The sequence below is a fragment of the Lampris incognitus genome, chromosome 1 (genome assembly GCF_029633865.1).
Source record: "Lampris incognitus isolate fLamInc1 chromosome 1, fLamInc1.hap2, whole genome shotgun sequence".
In the NCBI taxonomy this organism is placed as follows: domain Eukaryota; kingdom Metazoa; phylum Chordata; class Actinopteri; order Lampriformes; family Lampridae; genus Lampris; species Lampris incognitus.
This window is the reverse complement of record NC_079211.1, coordinates 28,139,040-28,159,356: the sequence shown is the minus strand read 5'-3', so window position 1 is coordinate 28,159,356 and position 20,317 is coordinate 28,139,040. Positions and strand designations below refer to the sequence as shown.

General features: G+C 42.2%; 1 protein-coding gene across 1 annotated transcript; it reads right to left on the bottom strand.

Annotated features, from left to right (window-relative positions):
- Nucleotides 1-414: 414 nt before the first annotated feature.
- On the bottom strand, nt 415-18,308 carry dele1 (DAP3 binding cell death enhancer 1). The gene is made up of 12 exons (XM_056291680.1): nt 18,149-18,308; nt 16,074-16,185; nt 15,523-15,625; nt 11,182-11,332; nt 9,903-10,133; nt 9,676-9,761; nt 9,447-9,540; nt 9,137-9,279; nt 8,131-8,289; nt 7,462-7,554; nt 5,818-5,971; nt 415-1,853 (listed from the first exon to the last, which is right to left on the bottom strand). Exons 1-12 carry the CDS (start codon nt 18,189-18,191, stop codon nt 1,606-1,608), a joined length of 1,617 nt encoding a protein of 538 aa, XP_056147655.1. The 5' UTR covers nt 18,192-18,308; the 3' UTR covers nt 415-1,605.
- Between the last annotated feature and the right edge of the window lie 2,009 nt (nt 18,309-20,317).

Here is a 20,317-nt window from a genome sequence, read left to right as displayed (position 1 = left end):
GCAAAGGTCATTGCATTGCTCTTTAGTGTACAAAATGTGCTATGTAAATAAGGTTCTGATTTAACTTAAATTTCAATTGGTGAGACCCCCCCACCCTTCATTTCAGCGTTCAATAAAAGGTGGTATTTTAGCTAATTCTACCTTAAATTTGATTCCAATTAAAATGCCAGTTGTGGACATCGGGAATTCCGTTGTTGGTATCAGCATTATCTTCGAAAACGTGCTTTGTGCTAAGGAGGACTGACAATCCAGACCCGTTATTGGCAGGCAATTTCTTCCATTCAGATCATTCATTGAGAACAGGAAATCCCTTCCACATGTGGCAACTCAGCCACGGGTGCTCCTGGAAATATCTTTTTCCCCCCCCTAAACTATTAAAAATAACAGCATGTGCAACAACAAAGTAAGCAAACAGCCATACAGTAATGTTTATTAGTTGTACATTGTGCGTTTAGCAACATTGTGCATTTCCTCTGCAGGATGTCATCACATTATCACAATGACTAGGGATTGCAAAATGGCCTTAATCACAGAAAGTTGAATCCGTTCATCTGGACACAACGTTTATTGAGAGAAACGTTTCACCACTCATCTAAGTGACTTCTTCGGTCTCAACTGACTGCAGGTACCCCCACCCTTATCAACAATACAGTGACAAAACGATTGAAAACAACGATCGGTTTCATACGCAAATTGCCATGACCATTAACTAGAGTTACAATGGCCATGTGTACTATTCAGAGGATTTGGGAATGTTTGCAATCACAGTATTGTAAGATGGTGACAGATGTACTCTTAGCCCCCCCTCCCTCGGTTCGGGGATGGTCGTTCCCTCTTCACATAGATGGCCTCTTTTGACTCCCTGTTCAAACCAGCGTTCCTCCTACGTCCTACCTCCTGACCTGCAGTCAGTTGAGACCGAAGAGGTCACTTAGATAAGTGATGAAACCTTTCTCTCTCAATAAATGTGTCCAGATGAACACATTCAGCTGTGTGATTTTTCTTACTTGGTTTACTGAGCATACATAAAGACAAAATAGCCTTAACTTAAAACTGTTACTCAAAAGGCTTTTGAGTTATTTAGATATTTTTCTTCAACAAAATGACCAAGGCTTGTGATATCGACCCTTTGAGACATTATATAACGTTACCTATAGAACATGGAAAAAATGCAGACTTGTCTACATAAGCAGTCAGAAATTATAAAAAAACAAACAAAAAGTTTTTCCCATATCAGCACTGTGAGCATCAAGTATCCAGAGCTTCTAACCAATAATAACTCCACTCAAAAGGCACCAAGATGCTAGTTCCTTACCCATGGAACAGCTTCTACTAAAGGAGAGCTGGAAAAAGAGAACACGGTTTACATGAAAAACATAAGAAAAGCTAACCATTATTTATTACCTCGCAACGGTACTCCATAACTTTCATAAAAAATTCTCTTACACATCAAGACATTTCCACACATTTAAACCCATTACAAAACAATTATACATCTTTCCATTCTTAAAAAAATATACACAACTTGCCTTTTTCCACTCGCCCTTTTAGTTAAAAGTATACCCATGCAATTGAAAATACATTCTGCAGGGTGGCCTGCCCTAACTAACCTATACCAAGAGTCCACCGGCAGGTTCCTCCCACAGGGTTAATTGCTTGGGGGTGAAAGGGCATTGAAGACAGTCGCGGAGGGGAAGCCAGGTTCCCAGTGCTCCAGGAGTGGGGGATCACAGGCAGCGTAACAGAATGGCTGGAAGGGGTAGAGGATGGATGGCCTAGGGTGGAGAGTGACTGACAGAGGTGATCAGATACAGAGAAACATGGGGATGAGCGGATGGAGCGCAACACAGCATCTTGTGTGTGTGTGTGTGTGTGTGAGGGGTGGGGTGGAGGAGGAAGGCGACGAGGGAAGGGGAGACAAGACAGACAAAGAGGGAGAGAGAAATAGACAGATTTACTCATTTAAACAGATGAAACCATTGTGAGGTATCACATTATTTTTATAATACCTTGCAGGACGCTGAAGGTCACCTTATGAAAAGCAACAATTAAATAATTTAAAATCATTTTAAACCTGACTGCATTGCATTTACAACACAGTCGGAATTTAAAGCCAAAATCTGGGATTTTTCTCCATTAATAAATTGCTATTTTATTCCTCTCGGCCACAAAGTCAGGTGACATAGTACCAAGTGGCATCTTTACCATGGCTAGGAACACTCTCCATATATAGCTGTTGAAAATTTTGCCCAGGTAGGATGAACACTGGTGGAGCAGTAAACACATTCCTATTCAAAAAGGGGGAAAAGGCTGAAATGTGATGATGTGGCGATGCTTTGGTTGGACAGCTAATCTTCCAATTCTACAATCAATATTACAGTAGAACAGTGTTCCCATACAGCAATGGTTCCCAACTTGGGGTCTGTGCACCCACTTGGGGGAGGGGGCCTGAGAGCCCAGGGGGTGCGCGAGGCTTTGTCTTCTCTGAGGGGGGGCAGCAGGCAGGTGTGGGGCGCCAAAGATCACAGGGGGTGCGCAAGGCTTTTCTGCTCTGAGGTTGTCACATGTTGAATAAAAGCATAATAACTCACTTACTGGATAATTCATTTTATACAAAAGTCTGTATATAAAAATATTTAAAAAGATACATTTTTGGCCCCCCTCCCTTCTAAAATGTAGTTCAGCTACACCTAGTAACCACACTTCTGTGACCCGTCAATCTGCGCTATCAAACGCTGAGTGGGCAGTGTTGTCAGGTAGCAGCTAACGTGAGCTCATCTTGGTCTTTTCCTGCAGTCAGCAGCAGCACTTTATGAATGAAACAACATGGCTGAGAAACGTAAAAGTGCGGATGGCTCAGTGTCAAGAAAGAAAGTAAGGCTTATTTCGAGAGCTACCTTAACTTTGGGTTTATGGAAGGACAGGACAAGTCTCGGCCAGAATGTGTCATGTGTGGTGAGAAACTAGCTAATGATGGCATGAAGCCAAGCAAAATGCAACGACACCGAGAGACAAAACATCAAGAGACTATTGGTGAAAGTCAGGAATTATTTGAAAGGAAAAAGCAGTTGGCGCTATCAAGAAGATCCGCAACATCAGAAAAGCATTTGAACAAGCAGGCAGTGATTTGCACAGAGCCACAGAGACGTCATTTGAATGTTTGCTATTAATTGCCAAGGCTAAAAAGCCACACACTATTGGAGAGCAGCTTATCAAACCCGCCTGTCTGAACATTGTAGAGAGGCTGTGTGACCCACACGCGGTTGATAAAGTGAAAACCGTCCCACTCTCTGACAACACCGCCAAAGACAGAATTTATAAAATGGCTGGAGATAGTCAGAACCAGCTGCAGGAGAAGCTTAGGAATGTTCCCTTTGCCATTCAGTTGGATGAAACGACAACAGTGTCAGACGAGTCCGTGCTCATTGTTTATGTTCAATATGTTGACGGTGATGACTTGAAACAAGACATTATGTCTATCAGTCTAACCACATTAACAGGCCAGGATATTTTTATGTCAGTGGACTCCTATCTCTCATCCAACAATCTGCCCTATGAGAACCTTGTTGCATGCTGCATGAGTGGGGCTGCAGCTATGATGAGCTTGCTGACCTTCAAGTCAATTTGGGGTCAAAGAAATATTCCCAGGAGAACGGATACAAAAAGTTTTGGATAATCGAAGGACACGCTGTTGCACCCAGACTGGCCAAACACGCAGTTACAAGAGTTATTCTGCCATTCATTCAGCACTACATATGTGTCTGAGACAGACTTCAGTGCCCTCGTAACAATAAAAACAAAAGCCCGCAACAGCCTCGATGTACATCAGGACTTTAGGCTGGCTGTCACAAGCACCGCACCTGACATCCCATCCCTGGTCAAAGGTATGCAAGCCCAAGGTGGCCATTAGTTTCTGAATGATGGCACAGACTCAGTAAAAAAAAATGTAAGGAAGAAGTTATTGTTATTGTGTGTGCCAAAATAACACACAAAAAACAAAACAAACACTGTTATTGGTTTATGAATGAACAGGATGGTACAGACTCAGTAAAAAAATGTAAGGAAGGAGTTATTGTGACTGTGTGAGCCAAATAACACATACTTCCTGTCAAAAAAACAAAACAGTGTTATTAGTTTATGAATGAACAGGATGGTACAGACTCAGTAAAAATGTTACTGTTAAAGCCAAAATAACACATAGGCCCACTGTCTGTCAAATAAACAGTGTTCAAAACTTTACATGATGTGCATGTGGATGTCAGATACAACAGTACTAACATGTTGTTGTTTCAATGAGCCTGAATCAGATGATAACAGTACAGATATGATGTTTCAGTGAGCCTGAGTCAGATGTCAACAAGCCTACTCTGTTGGGTTGTAAGATGACAACAGTATTAATAATTTGATGTTTCAAAGAGCCTGAGTCAGACGACAACATGCCTACTCTGTTGGGTTGTTAAAAGAGAAAAAAATGTTAAGCTCATACAAGACAAACGACATTTGTTCTGAGGATAAAAACAAGACATTTATAGAAGATCTCTACAACTACTACTTTTGGCTGCTCCTGTTAGGGGTCGCCACAGTGTATCATCTGTTTCCATTTCTTCCGGTCTTCTGCATCTTCCTCTGTCACACCAGCCACCTGCATGTCTTCCCTCACCACATCCATAAACCTCCTCTTTAGCCTTCCTCTTTTCCTCTTCCCTGGCAGCTCTATATTCAGCATTCTTCTCCCAATATACCCAGCATCTCTCCTCCACACATGTCCAAACCATCTCAATCTTGCCTCTCTTGCTTTGTCTCCAAACCATCCAACTTGAGCGGTCCCTCTAATATAATCGCTCCTAATCCTGTCCTTCTTCATCACTCCAAGTGAAAATCTTAACATCTTCAACTCTGCCACCTCCCACTTCACCTCCTGTCTTTTCATCATGCCACTGTCTCCAGACCATATAACATAACTGGTCTCACAACCATCTTGTAAACCTTCCTTTTAACCCTTGCTGGTACCCTTCTGTCGCAAATCACTCCTGACACTGTTCTCCACCCACTCCACCCTGCCTGCACTCTCTTCTTCACCTCTCCCCTGCACTCCCTCATACTTTGGACAGTTGACCCCAAGTATTTAAACTCATACGCCTTTGTCACCTCCACTCCTTGCATCCTGACCATTCCACTGTCCTCCCTCTCATTCCCGCATAGGTATTTCGTCTTGCTCCTACTGACTTTCATTCCTCTTCTCTCCAGTTTATACCTCCACCTCCCCAGGCTCTCCTAAACCTGCACCCTACTCTCGCTACAGATCACAATGTCATCAGCGAACATCATTGTCCACGGAGACTCCTGCCTGAGACATTTGTTGAAGATAAAGGTGGAAAAAACTATAATTGATGTTAATTTTTGCAAATAAATATTTGTAATGAATCATTTTTCTCTTGGTGTGTGTGTGCGGGCCGAGGGTGGGGGGCTCAGCTCTTCTTGGAAACAAATAGGGGGGGCTCCAAGGAAAAAAGGTTGAGAACCACTGCCATACAGTATGATGTAGTTTGTAATACATTAGATGGCCTGTGTTAGCTTTGCTCATAGGATGCCATTTTCAAAACAGCAATGGCTGCTACACCTTATTTGTAGTTCTCACTGCCAGAGGAAGGGCCATATCAGGGAAATCACAGATTTCAGTTTCAAACCATACTAACATGAATTAGTTAGTATAATTTCATTTGCGTTGCTGAAAAAGTCAGTTACACGTTATGTCACAAAGAATTGCATCTCTCCAGCATGGTGTATGTGTACATGCATGTGTGTAATTTTCTTTACCCTCTGCTCCAATACGTAGTATCAGTAAACTCTTGGCCTTGATGTTGCCTGCCTTGGCTGCTCGTTCATAGAATTCTATCGCAGTCTTCTGGTTCTGCTGCACCCCAAACCCGCTCTCATAACACTGACCCAGGAACAGTAATGCGGTGCCATCCTACACAAATGCCCATATACAAACATATGAAGTACAACACCATGATATACAAGAATTTGATTTGGGGTGCATCTGAATAGTGAAATACACTTTGCTTCACAAACTTGATGCAGAATTATTTTAGCAGCAGCCATAAGGAGCATTTGGATTGTTTACATTGGGGAGGAGAGAAGCCTCATAGCGCCTAATCTGCCTTCTTCCAGCAAGGAAAGACAGAACAAACTTTGGCAGAAGGAAAGATCAGATACCCGGATCAAAATTCATTGCAATTTCAATTTTTTTTTAAAATATTCTTTTACCCTGTTTTCTCCCGAATTGTATCCGGCCAATTACCCCACTCTTCCGAGCCTCCCCAGTTGCTGCTCCACCCCCTCTGCCGATCCGGGGCGGGCTGCAGACAGTGAGGAGTTTCGCCAGGGGGACATAGCGCATTGGAGGATCATGCTATTCCCTCCAGTCCCCCCCTGAACAGGCGTCCCGACCGACTAGAGGAGGCGCTTGTGCAGCGACCAGGACACATACCCACACTCAGCTTCCCACCCGCAGACACAGCCAGTTGTGTCTGTAGGGACACCCGATCTAGCCGGAGGTTAACACGGGGATTTGAATCGGCGATCCCTGTGTTGGTAGGCTACGGAATAGACCACTACACAATTTCAATGTCTGACTAAATGATTCAAAGTTTTGTGATAACATGCTAAGGACAGCACTTCGTGAAGGATCAGCACCGGCAAGCCAGAAAGAGGATGCAAGTGTATTGTCCGTCAACAAGTCTTGCTTGTTACAGATGGCACAGATACAGTAACGGGGCAAAACCAAATATAAAAGTACATGTTCCATTATTTATCATGCTGCTGTTGCAGGATTTATGGTGATGAACTTAAAAGTATCTGAGAATCTATCCACAATATTATATTTCATTATTATTTATTTTCCATTATATTGTCAAGCTACTTCTTTCTGATTGTAGAGCATGCCTTGTAGTTTGATTCTGGGCCCTGATCAGGCCACAGTCGAAAGGATTTTTAATCACCTTTATATTAAGTTTTTCTTCATATACAGAAAAATCAATATCAGTTGGTGTCGACTTCATAATGCTGTGTAGCAAAGGATGTTCGATCTTCCCAAGACACACCAAAAGGTTGTTTTCAATTCTCCCTGTAACTTTTGCTTGTCATTTCTGACATTTTCAAGCAAAAACAAAAAAAAAAAAAAAAAAAGAAAAAAAAAAGATTAAAATTAAATCTGACATTTACTTTTCTACCACTATAGTTCTTTGAGGGCTGGCTCATTCATTGTGGTCGCAGCATTAAAAGGATGTGTACAAATGGCTAAAACGAGGTATAGCAAATTCACTCAAAATGGGACCTTTTTTACAGCTCGCTGTTGACTAAGAAGTTGAAGGTGTGTGTGTAGTGATACAGAACTTAAGAATTCAATGACAAAGCTACAGACAAAAATCAAGAATATGAGTCAAGAAAGCCACTCACTCCACTCTCTGCTGCCATCCTCAGGTAATGAATGGACTTGTGCTCATCTCTCACTGGCTCCTGAGTGAAGACGGAGCCAAGGTAGACCTGAGCCTGAAGAAAAAGATATGGGGGGGGGGGGGGTGACCGTTGCATATTTTCAAGTGGGATTATTTCACTCAAACAGTTTAAAGTGGCATCAGCCAATATAGTGCATTAGTTATTGTCCAAAACACTGCTAATTGATTGGTGAGATTTTCCAACACACAGGCCGTCCATGAACACAGCCTCCACTTGCTTTGGTTCTGATCCGCTTTCTTTATGTATCCATAGGAGTTTACAGAACCGATTGTTTGTTTAACCTAATGGCAAGGTGCACTTTATACATCAGAGACATTTGGCCAAATATCACTTTAGCCATCTTGATACAGTAGAATGTTAGTTGTAATTTTTACCTTATTAAATAATAGTCAGATGTTGTAACTAGACCTTTACACCACAAAGTGCATACACTCAGAAATCAACATATTGATTATATTGTTGCAGCTTTTCTTGAGGATATATCTTGAGTGTGAATTGAGGTTATTGTAAGTACAAATATATTTGACCATTTGTGAAAATATCAAATTAAAACCAAAGATACTATAACAGTAATATGGAATGGTTAGATGACCATGTTGACATTTTTACCTCAGTGAGCCCTGCTGCAGCCGCCTGTTCCAACAGTTTGATAGCGGTGTCCAGTTCCTCTGTGTTTTTTCTCCCCCTGCTGGTAAACAGCAGCTTAGCATACCGGTACTGAGCTTGCCTGTGACCCGCAATTGCTGCCTGCGAGTAATAATACAGAGCCTGATGGAAAAAGATGCGAAAATAAATCCTCATGTTAAAGGAATGAGAAACCTCAACAGAACAATATGCTTTATCAGCATGAGATCTAATGCTTTAGCAGAATGTTTCACTTTGTTTGAGAGGGAATCCCCCCCCCCTTTTCTCCCCAATTGTATCCGGCCAATCACCCCACTCTTCCAAGCCATCCTGGTTGCTGCTCCACCCCCTCTGCTGATCAGGGGAGGGCTGCGGACTACCACATGCCGCCTCCAATACATGTTGAGTCACCAGCCACTTCTTTTCACCTGACAGTGAGGAGTTTCGCCAGGGGGAGATAGTGCATGGGAGGATCACGCTATTCCCCCCAGTCCCCCCCCCAGTCCCCCCCACTGAACAGGCGCCCCGACCAACCAGAGGAGGCACCAGTGCAGCGACCAGGACACATACCCACATCCGGCTTCAATTGTGTCTGTAGGGACGTCCAACCAAACCGGAAGTAACACAGGGATTCGAACAGGTGATTCCTGTGTTGGTAGGCAACGGACTAGACCGCTACACTATCCGGACACCCGAGAGTGATTTTTTTTTAAACTTCCTTGAAGGACTTTCTTAATCTCACTGGGGCTTCAAAGTATCTAAATACAAGAGTTTGCACATCCTTAATCCCTTTGGTATTTTTTGCAGTGTCTGACTAGAATTCACCATGAGTCAAATCGGAAGTGCCAAGATTTCCATTCACATGTTTAAGTTTGTGAAACAAATGTTTGACATGGTGGGGAAAGTGTGTGGAAGTTAATATGACAGATGTTAAAGAAGATGGCTTTAGTGCACTGACATCAGAAACAGAATGGCCCTGTCCTGAGCCTACCTTGTCCTTGTCCTTTCCTACTCCTCTGCCCCTCTCGTAGCAGACACCAGTGTTAAACTGGGCCTTGCTGTAACCGCACTCGGCTGCGGCTAGAAAACAGGTAAAAGCTGCCTTGTAGTTGTCCCTCTGAACACTCTCCAGACCTGCCGTGAATGTCAAGACTCAGATTAGATAATGACAGATGGTTGGGAAACAAAAACCTGTTCTCCATAATGGTGTGAACACTGTGAGCAAACACAAACAGAGCTGGCTAGGCATCGCTGTGTGAAAACAATTTAATGTTTCAATACGTCAGGTGTGAAAACATTACCAATGATGTTGAGAATAACAGGTACACTAGAGTCGGCCACATGTCTCAGGTTTAGTGCTGCTGCTGTCAGCCTATCCTCATCAGACATGATATCCTGGGAGAGATATGGGAGGAGAGAAAATTATTGAACAAGGAAGCTTGCTGCTAACCCCCTGATGAGAAAATAAGAGAAATGTCTTTTCCTTCAACACAATCACAATAAACTAGTGGAGTTTAATTGGAAGTCCACCTTGTTGTCATCTCCAGTTGTCTGTCTGCAGTCTGTGTCTGCATGTTTGGGGTCAGGAGGCCTTGATGCTGAGATCAATGTCTCTTCTGCAAATAGCACAACGGCAAACACATTAATTTTCCTTTTTTTGTTTACTCTACATTCAGTTGATAGTGTTGCAATTTAAGAACAGCTTCTGTTGATAGTGTGGCAAATTAAGAACAGAAAGTACATATAACTGAGTGAACCTGGTAATGGAGAATCTTGGCTTGGATCTGATCCCTGGTGGTTAGAGAAGGAACTGTCAGCTGTGAGGTTGTCTGTCTCAGAGCTGTGTTGATGACCACTGTCGCTGTTGCTGTTGCTGCTGCTGCTGCTGCTGTTGTTTACATCATGGGATTGAGCTTGCGTCTGTTGTTCTGGTACTCCCTGTAGACAGACCACGGTCCTACCTCTGGGCAGAACATCACGCCTAGATACTAGAGATTACGGAAAGCACCAGGCACCAATCAGTGTCAAAATGCTAACCAGAAGTTGGCATATCATTAGAGGAGACTTTAATTGTACTTTACACCCAGCAATGGATCGCTCTACAGGCTGAGACCTATAAGGTGCGAACTAGAAAATTACTAAAACAGTACATTATGGATATACATTTGGTTGATGTATGGAGAGAACAGAACCCTGGTAAAATACTCTTGTCACTCAAGCACATGTAAATCCCGTTCTTGTATTGATTTTTTTTCTTGTCTCAAGGGAGCTCTTATCAAAGATTAAAAGTTGCTGGAATGATAGCATTATTAACAAGTGACCATGCTGCCATTTCAATAAAACATGATTAATCCAACTCGAATATTTTTTTAATTATTTAGCCAAAACCAAAATGTGTTACGGTGTCCCCCGCAAATCCCTATTTGGCTCTTAAAATTAGCAGATCTCTTTGTTTTGTTGGATCGGCCCTTTCATTTAGATATATCTCTAAATATTTATTCAGTTTTTTTTCAAAGTTTTTATCTCTATTTTTTGTTGTTTGGCCTTGGAGCTTTAGGACAGGATGGGGAGACACTGCCTGGACCCATTGTTTTCCTGGTCTTCTGTCTCTGGAAAACCTTTGTTGGAGTTAAAACCTTTGTTGGAGTTTCTTGGACGTCAAGGTGCACAGTTATTTTGAAATTGCTGTGTGTTGTTGAGTGCTTCTACTTTTTTTCTCTTTTTGTCTGATGTGTATTTGTTTTATTTCTTTGTTAAATATGTTACGTATGTGAAATGTTTCTTTTACTTTGATGATTGATAAAACTGTAATTACATGTTTCATCATTTAGTTTAACTGTTGTTATTGTTATTATTTGTGTGCATGTGTGCATGTGTGAAATATATGCAAAGTTCAATAAAAACATTTAAAAAAAACAGAAGTTGGCATACATACTGTTCATCTGAAACCAGCTTTGGAATAAATTGTCTAGGCCTCAAAAAGTTGTCTGCAAGTAGGTCTGCTGCTTAGTTATGGTGATGTAGTCAAGGACTCACAGATTTCCAGCAGGGTGCGGTAGCCACACTTTTGTAGAACAGAAGATGTTGCAAGGTGTCCAGGAGATTGGCTAGAACTGGGCTCACCAGCTGAAGAGAACTGGGAGTGGATCCTTCTGCAGATTTGCATGAACAGAACTGCTGCTGCACCCTGTGGAGAAATCAGAATCAGAATCTTTATTTATCCCTGAGGGAAAATTTAGTTAAATCACCATTATCATCATCTTTATGGTAAATTCTGAATGCCATTCCTGGCCTTAGAGGACAAAAAAAACAAAAACAAAAACAAAACAGTCATCTAGTAAAGCCATCAGGTCTTGTGTTTTGAGGGCATGCAAACATTGTGGACTATGTCTTTATGCATGCTCAATAATCCAGGAAGGAAAATCCCAGAAAGTTGAATCAGTTTATCTAGACTATGGACCTTGTTGTGGACTACATTTGTAAAGCAAAAAACATGATGCTGCTCAATACAATTATAGATACATTATATATTGATAATATTTTATTAGAAGGATAAACCCCTTGAGATGAACCATCTCATTTTCAAGGGGGTCCCTTAACACAAATATACAGAAAATACAGTACATAAAATAATACAAATACACTCACACATAGAACAATCTCATTTTCAAGGGGGTCCTTAACACAAATACACAGAAAATACACCACATAAAACATAACATACACAGACAAAAGCTCTCCCGGGGCTAGCCACTCCCCCATCCACTGGTTCCCCTAAAATGCCAAAATACATACAGTAAATGCCCACATACCCATACAAAGCTATATACACGCATTAATATGCATCTACACATTATAGATAATTATTTCCATATCTCAGGTATAATTAGAAACAAGAGTAAGTTGTCTGAATTGAGGTAAAATGAGATGCCTTAACATGATGAAAGGAAGTAATAAGAGTTAATTGAACTGGGCAGGTTGTTCCAATCAGATGGAGCTTTAAATTTAAAGGCATGTCGACCAATTTCTTTAGAAATCCTAGGAACAAAGTAAAAATATACTCAGTATGCCTTAGACTAGATAATGATCGATACGGTATTAAAATTGTTTTAAGTAAGAAGGTTAAAGAAAATGAATTTAAAATAAATTCTAACCAATGAAAATGTCTGTCTTCTAGTCCAAAGGAGTTGAATCAAGTGAAACTGGACTTCGTATATATCCGTGAAGACATTTCACCTCTCATCCAAGAGGCTTCCTCAGTTTGTGCCCTTCAGACTAGACCAAGCTAGTCTGACTGGCTGGTGATGAGACTCAGAATTTATCCTCTAGGAGTCGTTGTCAGAGCTATAGATATGTGTGGCTCTTTGTGATCCGATATTTATCAACGCCCGTCGCTAACAGAGGCATATATATGAGTGGCTCTTTTGTGTACCAATGTTTGGCCGCGCCCGTCGTTATCGGAGCTATTGATATGCGTGGCTCTCCTGTGCTCCGATGTCCAGCCACGCCCGTCGCCATCGGAGCTATTAATTTGCATTTGTTTAACAGTGACGGTTGTTGGGGGTGTTAGTTTCGACTTGGCCAAACATTGGTACACAAAAGAGCCACTCATATCTATGGCTCTGTTAGCGACGGGCGTTGGCAAATAGCTCTGGCAACGACTCCTAGAGGATAAATTCTGAGTCTCATCACCAGCCAGTCAGACTAGCTTGGTCTAGTCAGAAAGGCACGAACTGAGGAAGCCTCTTGGATGAGAGGCGAAACGTCTTCACGGATATACAGTGCATCCGGAAAGTATTCACACCCCTTAACTTTCCCCACATTTTGTTATGTTACAGCCTTATTCCAAAATGGATTACATTCCTTTTTTTTCTCATCAATCTACACACAATACCCCTTAATGACAAAGTGAAAAAGGTTTTGTAGACATTTTTGTAAATTTATTAAAAATAAAAAACTAAAATATTGCATGTACATAAGTATTCACATCCTTTACTCAGTACTTGGTTGAGGCACCCTTGGCAGCAATTACAGCCTCAAGTCTTCTTGGGTATGAAGCTACAAGCTTGGCACACCTATATTTGGGGTATTTCTCCCATTCTTCTCTGCAGATCCTCTCGAGCTCTGTAAGGTTAGATGGGGAGCGTCACTGCACAGCTATTTTCAGGTCTTTCCAGAGATGTTCAATGGGGTTCAAGTCTGGGCTCTGGCTGGGCCACTCAAGGACATTCACAGACTTGTCCCGAAGCCACTCCTTCATTGTCTTGGCTGTGTGCTCAGGGTTGTTGTCGTGTTGAAAGGTAAACATTTGCCCCAGTCTGAGGTCCTGAGCGCTCTGGAGCAGGTTTTCATCAAGGATCTCTCTGTACTTTGCTCTGTTCATCTTTCCCTCGATCCTGACTAGTCTCCCAGTTCCTGCCGCTGAAGAACATCCCCACAGCATGATGCTGCCACCACCATGCTTCACTGTAGGGATGGTATTACCAAGGTGATGAGAGGTGCCTGGTTTCCTCCAGACGTGACGTTCGGCATTCAGGCCAAAGAGTTCAATCTTGGTTTCATCAGACCAGAGAATCTTGTTTCTCATGGTCTGAGAGTCTTTTAGGTGCTTTCCGGCAAACTCCAAGCGGGCTGTCATGTGCCTTTTACTGAGCAAAGGCTTCCGTCTGGCCACTCTACCATAAAGGCCTGATTGGCGGAGTGCTGCAGAGATGGTTGTCCTTCTGGAAGGTTCTCTCATCTCCACAGAGGAACACTGGAGCTGTCAGAGTGACCATCGAGTTCTTGGTCACTTCCCTGACCAAGGCCCTTCTCCCCCGATTGCTCAGTTTGGCTGGGCGGCCAGCTCTAGGAAGAGTCCTGGTGGATCAAAACTTCTTCCATTTACGAATGATGGAGACCACTGTGCTCTACGGGACCTTCAAAGCTGTAGAATTTTTTTTTGCGCCCTTCCCCAGATCTGTGCCTCGATACAATCCTGTCTCGGAGGTCCACCGACAATTCCTTTGACTTCATGGCTTGGTTTCTGCTCTGACATGCACTGTCAACAGTGGGACCTTATATAGACAGGTGTGTCCCTTTCCAAATCATGTCCAATCCATTGAATTTACTACAGGTGGACTCCAATCAAGATGTAGAAACATCTCAAGGATGATCGGTGGAAACAAGATGAACCTGAGCTCAAATTTTGAGTGTCATAGTAAAGGGTGTGAACACTTATGTACATGCAATATTTTAGTTTTTTATTTGTAATAAATTTGCAAAAATTTCTACAAAACCTTTTTCACTTTGTCATTATGAGGTATTGTGTGTTGATTGATGAGAAAAAAGAGGAATTTAATCCATTTTAGAATAAGGTTGTAACATAACGAAATGTGGGGAAAGTGAAGGGGTGTGAATACTTTCTGGATGCACTGTATACCAAATCCAGTTGCACTTGATTCAACTCCTTTGGATAACCATGACTTGGATGAATGAGAACATTCACAGACATGTCTGTCTTCTAAATATGCTTATTGTGTCAAATGCAATGAATTTGGAGTTAAAAACAAAAAGCACTACACAATTAAAGCTTCACTGTGCTAAAAATCATACCTCAATCACAATAAACATTTGATCCATTTTATCTTTCTAACACTGAAAACTTGGACAAAGACTGGCTTGGTGTGCACATCACACCCGATCAGATAGAATTACACTGTGAAGCCTTGACTGCCCAGAACACATGTTTTTATGGCCTTGTTAAGAAAATGACACTATGCCTCCTGTTACTGGTTAATGACTATTTTTTTTCCCCCTCACTTTTTTTCCCCCTCCCCAGTTGTATCTGGCCAATTACCATACTTTTCTGAGCCTTCCCAGTCACTGTTCCAACCCTTCTGCCGACCTGGGAAAGGCTGCAGACTACCACATGCCTTCTCCGATACATGTGGAGTTGTCAGCTGCTTCTTTTCACCTGACAGTGAGGAGTTTCGCCAGGGGGATGTAGCGCACGGGAGGATCACGCTATTCCCCAGCCCCCCCCCGCCCGAACAGGCGCCCTGGCCGACCAGAGAAGGCGCTAGTGCAGCGACCAGGACACATACCCACATTCGGCTTCCCACCCGCAGACATGGCCAATTGTGTCTGTAGGGACACCCGACCAAGCCGGCAGTAACACGGGGATTCGAACCGGGATCCCTGTGTTGTTGGCAACGGAATAGACCACTACGTTACCCGGATGCCCCAGTTAATTACTACTTTGAATGAACTGAAGATCAACAAAAATCTGGTTTTATTGCAATCCCCGCTGCATGGTGTGAATCTGAGTGTGGTGCTGTCTAGAGCTCCACCATGTCTTGATGTGTTTACAAATGATATTGCGAGGTCAGAACATACCCATCCAACAGCATCCAAGGCTGTGTAACGTGGGAGCCGGGAGTAGCAGTACTGAGAGGTCCTCTGCTTCTTCCTCCTCTCCCCATCTTCCCCTTTCTGAGAACTGAGACAGAGGAGAAACAAATGAATACGTGTCAAAAACAAGGTCTAAAAATGATATGCATCTTTCTTTTCAGTTTGCCACACTAAAGCATCACAGCAGTAGTCTGAGTGAAGGACGGGACTTTTTTTGTTTTCCTCTATGAACACTGTTCATGTACAACCCAGAGGCTGCAGAGTGATGTAACTATCTGCAAGACTGGTAGTACACTTTATCAAGGATATCGGTAAGGGAAAAGGAGAGGGTTGAGGCCAAGAAAGGAGAGCAGGGGGAGTTTGGCCTTATTTCAAAAACACTTTTCATCAGCACCCAATTTGAACTATGACACGGGGCAAACAAGTAGCAAGATCAAAGTAAGACCTTCAAGGCTATCTTTTTCACACTCGGTGTAAAAGTTCTTTACCTTGAAAGAAATCAAATGAAAGGGAGAGTCTGGAGGTATGGAGATTACCTGCTGTCAAAAGAGTGCTGAGAGGTGGAGAGAACAGTGGAGCTGTTGATGACTTCATCCTGGTGGTTCTGGGATAGTCGCAGGTGGGGGTTGCCATGGCACCTGTTGAATACTGTACGCACGTATGTGTGTGTGTGTTTGTGGTAGCACAGCAAGGAAAGAACAGAAATGAGTTAAAGGCAGACCATGCAGGCCTAAGATTTTAAACCAATTAAAACCTCCAGTCCTATCAGTAGGTATACAGATATGGTAACGTGATCAATTTCTCATTTAGACACATCTCACAAAGTTTGTTGTTGTTCTCTGTATTAATTTTTTTTTCATAGTAGCTCCACTCTGGCTCAAGCTTGTCTCGCATCTTATAAACTTGGGGCTCAACCAAACCTCTCCAAATGAAGGGCAAGCATTGGAAAATATATGAGAAACGTGGTTGGTATTGATATTGATACTGAGCAGTGCCCAATGTCAACGCCTAAAATTTTTTTTTAAAAAAATCGAACTTCTGGGATGAAGATGAGTGGTGCCTATTGCTTATGAGTAGCCACAGTGGTTGCTATCTATTTTGTTTCCTTCGTGCTCATCATAAATTGAAGTTATAAGCACCCTCTCTCACTGACTTTAAATTAAAGGAAGAGGTTTATTCCTGAGCATTAGTGTGATTGTGTAAGGTTAAGCAAAATGAAAAACTTTGCTCAGTCAGTTCCACTTGGATGGAGCAGGGACTTTTAGACCTGGCAATGTTGGGTGGAAAAAGGTTCTGTTTTTGTTTTGATTCAGTTTCATCCTTCCCCTAGAAGGTGACCATCTTACTTAATCTTACTTAATTTACCTTTAAAAGAATTACTTAAGACTGTTTTAGCCCTTCTTTACCTACATTATATTTTGAATAATGTGAATATATAGTGAATAAAAGAGTAAGGGGGAGGGTGTCTTTGACATGGAAGGCCGCAGGTCAAATTCTTGGTAGCGCGCTCACTTTTTTAGAATACACAGAAAATAGACACTGAAGTTCATGGCACTTTAGTTGCTGAAGGCTGTGGAGCCACATCAATTTGAACCAGTAATTCTGCTGGCTGCAGTTCAAGCGCAAACGACAGTAGCTGAGATTTTAAGCGTAGGCGAGAACAAGAGAGCCATTATGTTGCTAATCATGTGTGCTGTAAAGTAGGATGACCAGGTCATGAGGAAGATACCCAAATTGAAACTTGCATTAAACTGAGTTATCACATCCAATATGTGTGATGGGGTTGGGTTTTATGTGTACAACTTATTGGGGAATGAATTAAAGTGGGGCGAATGTCCAGCAGGTTGTCTGACTGGCTGGGGATGGGGGTGGGGTGTGTGTGTGTGACATTACAGTTTAAAACAACTGCATTAGCTTGTTCTACAAATGTTGAAGTCATATTCAGCACCAATATGTTTAACAGTGTGAAAAGGCAGAAAAAAACACTTTACAGTTTAAAAAAAATCAATCTAGGAGCAATTTGTACTTTAAGAGCCAGATGGTTTAAGCACTTTCAAATATTTGAACTGTATAACGTCTATATTGGGTAGAATTAATGCTCGCATGCAAGAAAATAAACTAAATATGGAAGGACGAGAGTAGCCGTTACTGTCAAAGATCACACGTCCAACAAAAACAGATGGTCGCAAATGTGAAACAGCCTCTACCAAAATAAACCACCTATCAGATGTCCTTTAGGGAATTACAGCAATGGCCAATGAGCCCAATTTTTAATTTAGCGTATACAATGCTTTAACCAGATCTCAAGTTTTGTCGACACAAATGGATTCAGTTCATACACTACGAATCAAATTTATCCAAAGGACATTTCAAGGAGCTCTCAACACACTGGATATTAGAAGAAAAGCCCAATTCAAGTACACGTATCGAGACCAGCACGGCAAACCGAAAACAATACAATTAAAAAAAATGACAATAACAACGCGGTTTACAGACTACACGGTGGGGTTATTTTCAAGTAAATGCCAACAGCTATGGAGTATTGCCATGCACGCAACAACCGAGTTTTTTTTTTTAAATCAATGAATCAATTACTTTTCGGTTTGCTCACCTCTTCCCACCAGTCCTTGTAGTCTCCACATGATTCCTGTCATTTTACGGAAGATTTTAGTTTCGGATAAACATGTTCAGCGGTGGATCCGACGTTTCCCCTTGCTCCATGAACACGGGGTTAAGGGTGGCCGGCCTTTTGGTTCAGGCACCTGCGCTGATTTCCGAGACCGCCGCGGGAATCGCTGCGGTCACGAGTTTGTTTTCGAGGAAGATCAACCCGGAAGTGATAGGAAGTGACGCAACTAGTTGTAGCGCATGCAACCACAGGGCGACGATAGCATGCACAGCGTGCTATTGGCGCCCTGTGGTGAATGAAGGAATGACAGTCACGAGTGTGAGAGGGACAGACAGACCGTGAGACAGACAGGTAAAATTGACTATAGATGTGATTCCAATGCTGCAAATCAAGCCTTGTCTTCGTGTTTTTTTAAAAAAAAATTGTATTCTTTTCATCCAAAATCTATATGTAGTCGTCATTTTGAGAACTGGAGCAGTTTAAAACACTTTTTTTTCACGTCACAATATATCAATCCCAAGAGTATAGTTTTGGAAGAACAGTAAGGCAGGGCATTCATTTTCTATAGTATGAAAGTGGAAACATTATTAAAGTAGAAAAAGACTACTAATGATGACATTTTAACCTCACATCATCTCATAGCACCAGCTGGAGACTGGGAAAAAACAAAACACAGGTTAAAGAGCTTTTTCTGATTTGAGTTTCCTAGCAATTCTGATTCACACTATTTGCCTTTCTCAGCAATGTAACTTCAGCTCTTTTTCTTTTATCGCTCTGCATGCTCTGTCTATCTATCTATCTATCTATCTATCTATCTATCTATCTATCTATCTATCTATCTATCTATCTATCTATCTATCTTTTGTACAGTCTGCATAGTTTATACTGATCTGATGGCCTGGCGGCCTGTCCAGGGCATCTCCCCACCTGCCGCCCAGTGACTGCTGGGATAGGTTCCAGCATTCCTGCAACCCTGAGAGCAGGATAAGCGGTTAAGATAATGGATGGTTGGATCAAAAAAGAGAGTGAGAAGGTAGTAAGCAGGAAGAAAGATGCAGAATCTATTTCTGGGTACGGGAATCTATTCATTGACCCAGTAGCCCCCAGTCCCCTCCCAGTGGTCATCAGTCACATGGAAGATGGCTTGATTATTCTCCTGTCAACTCTTGGGTCAAAACTGTAACGCCTTTCCTCGCACTTACCGGAACCACACACACATTTCAGACGGGCAAGGTGGCAAAAAGCCACAAAAAAAAAGACAAATTTGAAAAGTTAGCTTGAACTTGGAAGAGCTCACTTTTTCATGATTTGCCAAGGTGTTGGCGCACCTCTGGCAGTATTATACCTCTCGTCTACCATCCACCTCAGGGCAAAAATTCTGGAGTAGACTGTAACTTAACCGTGATTTCTTCACTACCAAATAATGTTCATTGTTCTGCCTGAGGCCATACTTGTCTTGGCAATATAGAAATCAAAAGCATTAGCAAAACACGGATTTACGATAAGTTTGACTGAAGCAGCAGTTTGTTTTCTCCTTCTCAGTCTTTGCTGGGATCTGTCCTTACAAAAACAAGGGAGGGGGAGGGGGATTTAATCCAATGGTGTTTTTTCTCCTTTTGTCACTTTTTTTTTATCCTCTCTCCATCCCACCCTTGTCCTGGACATTTATGACTTTCTTACTGACTGCTTGTTCACAAATAACAGGGTTGCCAGGCAATGTTGTTGGAAGGGATCCTTTATCCCGACCCCTCCACCCCCCACCTTCTGACACACACATACACACAGTCTTTTTACAACAATCTGCCCCCATCATCAGTCAACATTTTATCTACATTTCCCTCCAACCACACCACCTCCATATCTGGAATCTTAGCCCTCTACATCTCATTCAGAAAATGGAGGCGGAGGGTGACTGGGAAATGTGCAGTCTAACCCCAATGGATCAACCTATTTTTTAAGCTTTGGGTATGATTGCGTATAATTGTCAGTTGTGTGCACGTGTTTATGTGATTTTGTGTGTATTAACGGTGTGTGCATGTGTACATGAATGTGCATTTGAGTATGTGTGCATGTGTGTGTGTGTGTGTATAACATGGATATGTTGTGCATCTGTGTGACTGCCAACAACTTTGTATGCAAAGTTTGTGTCTC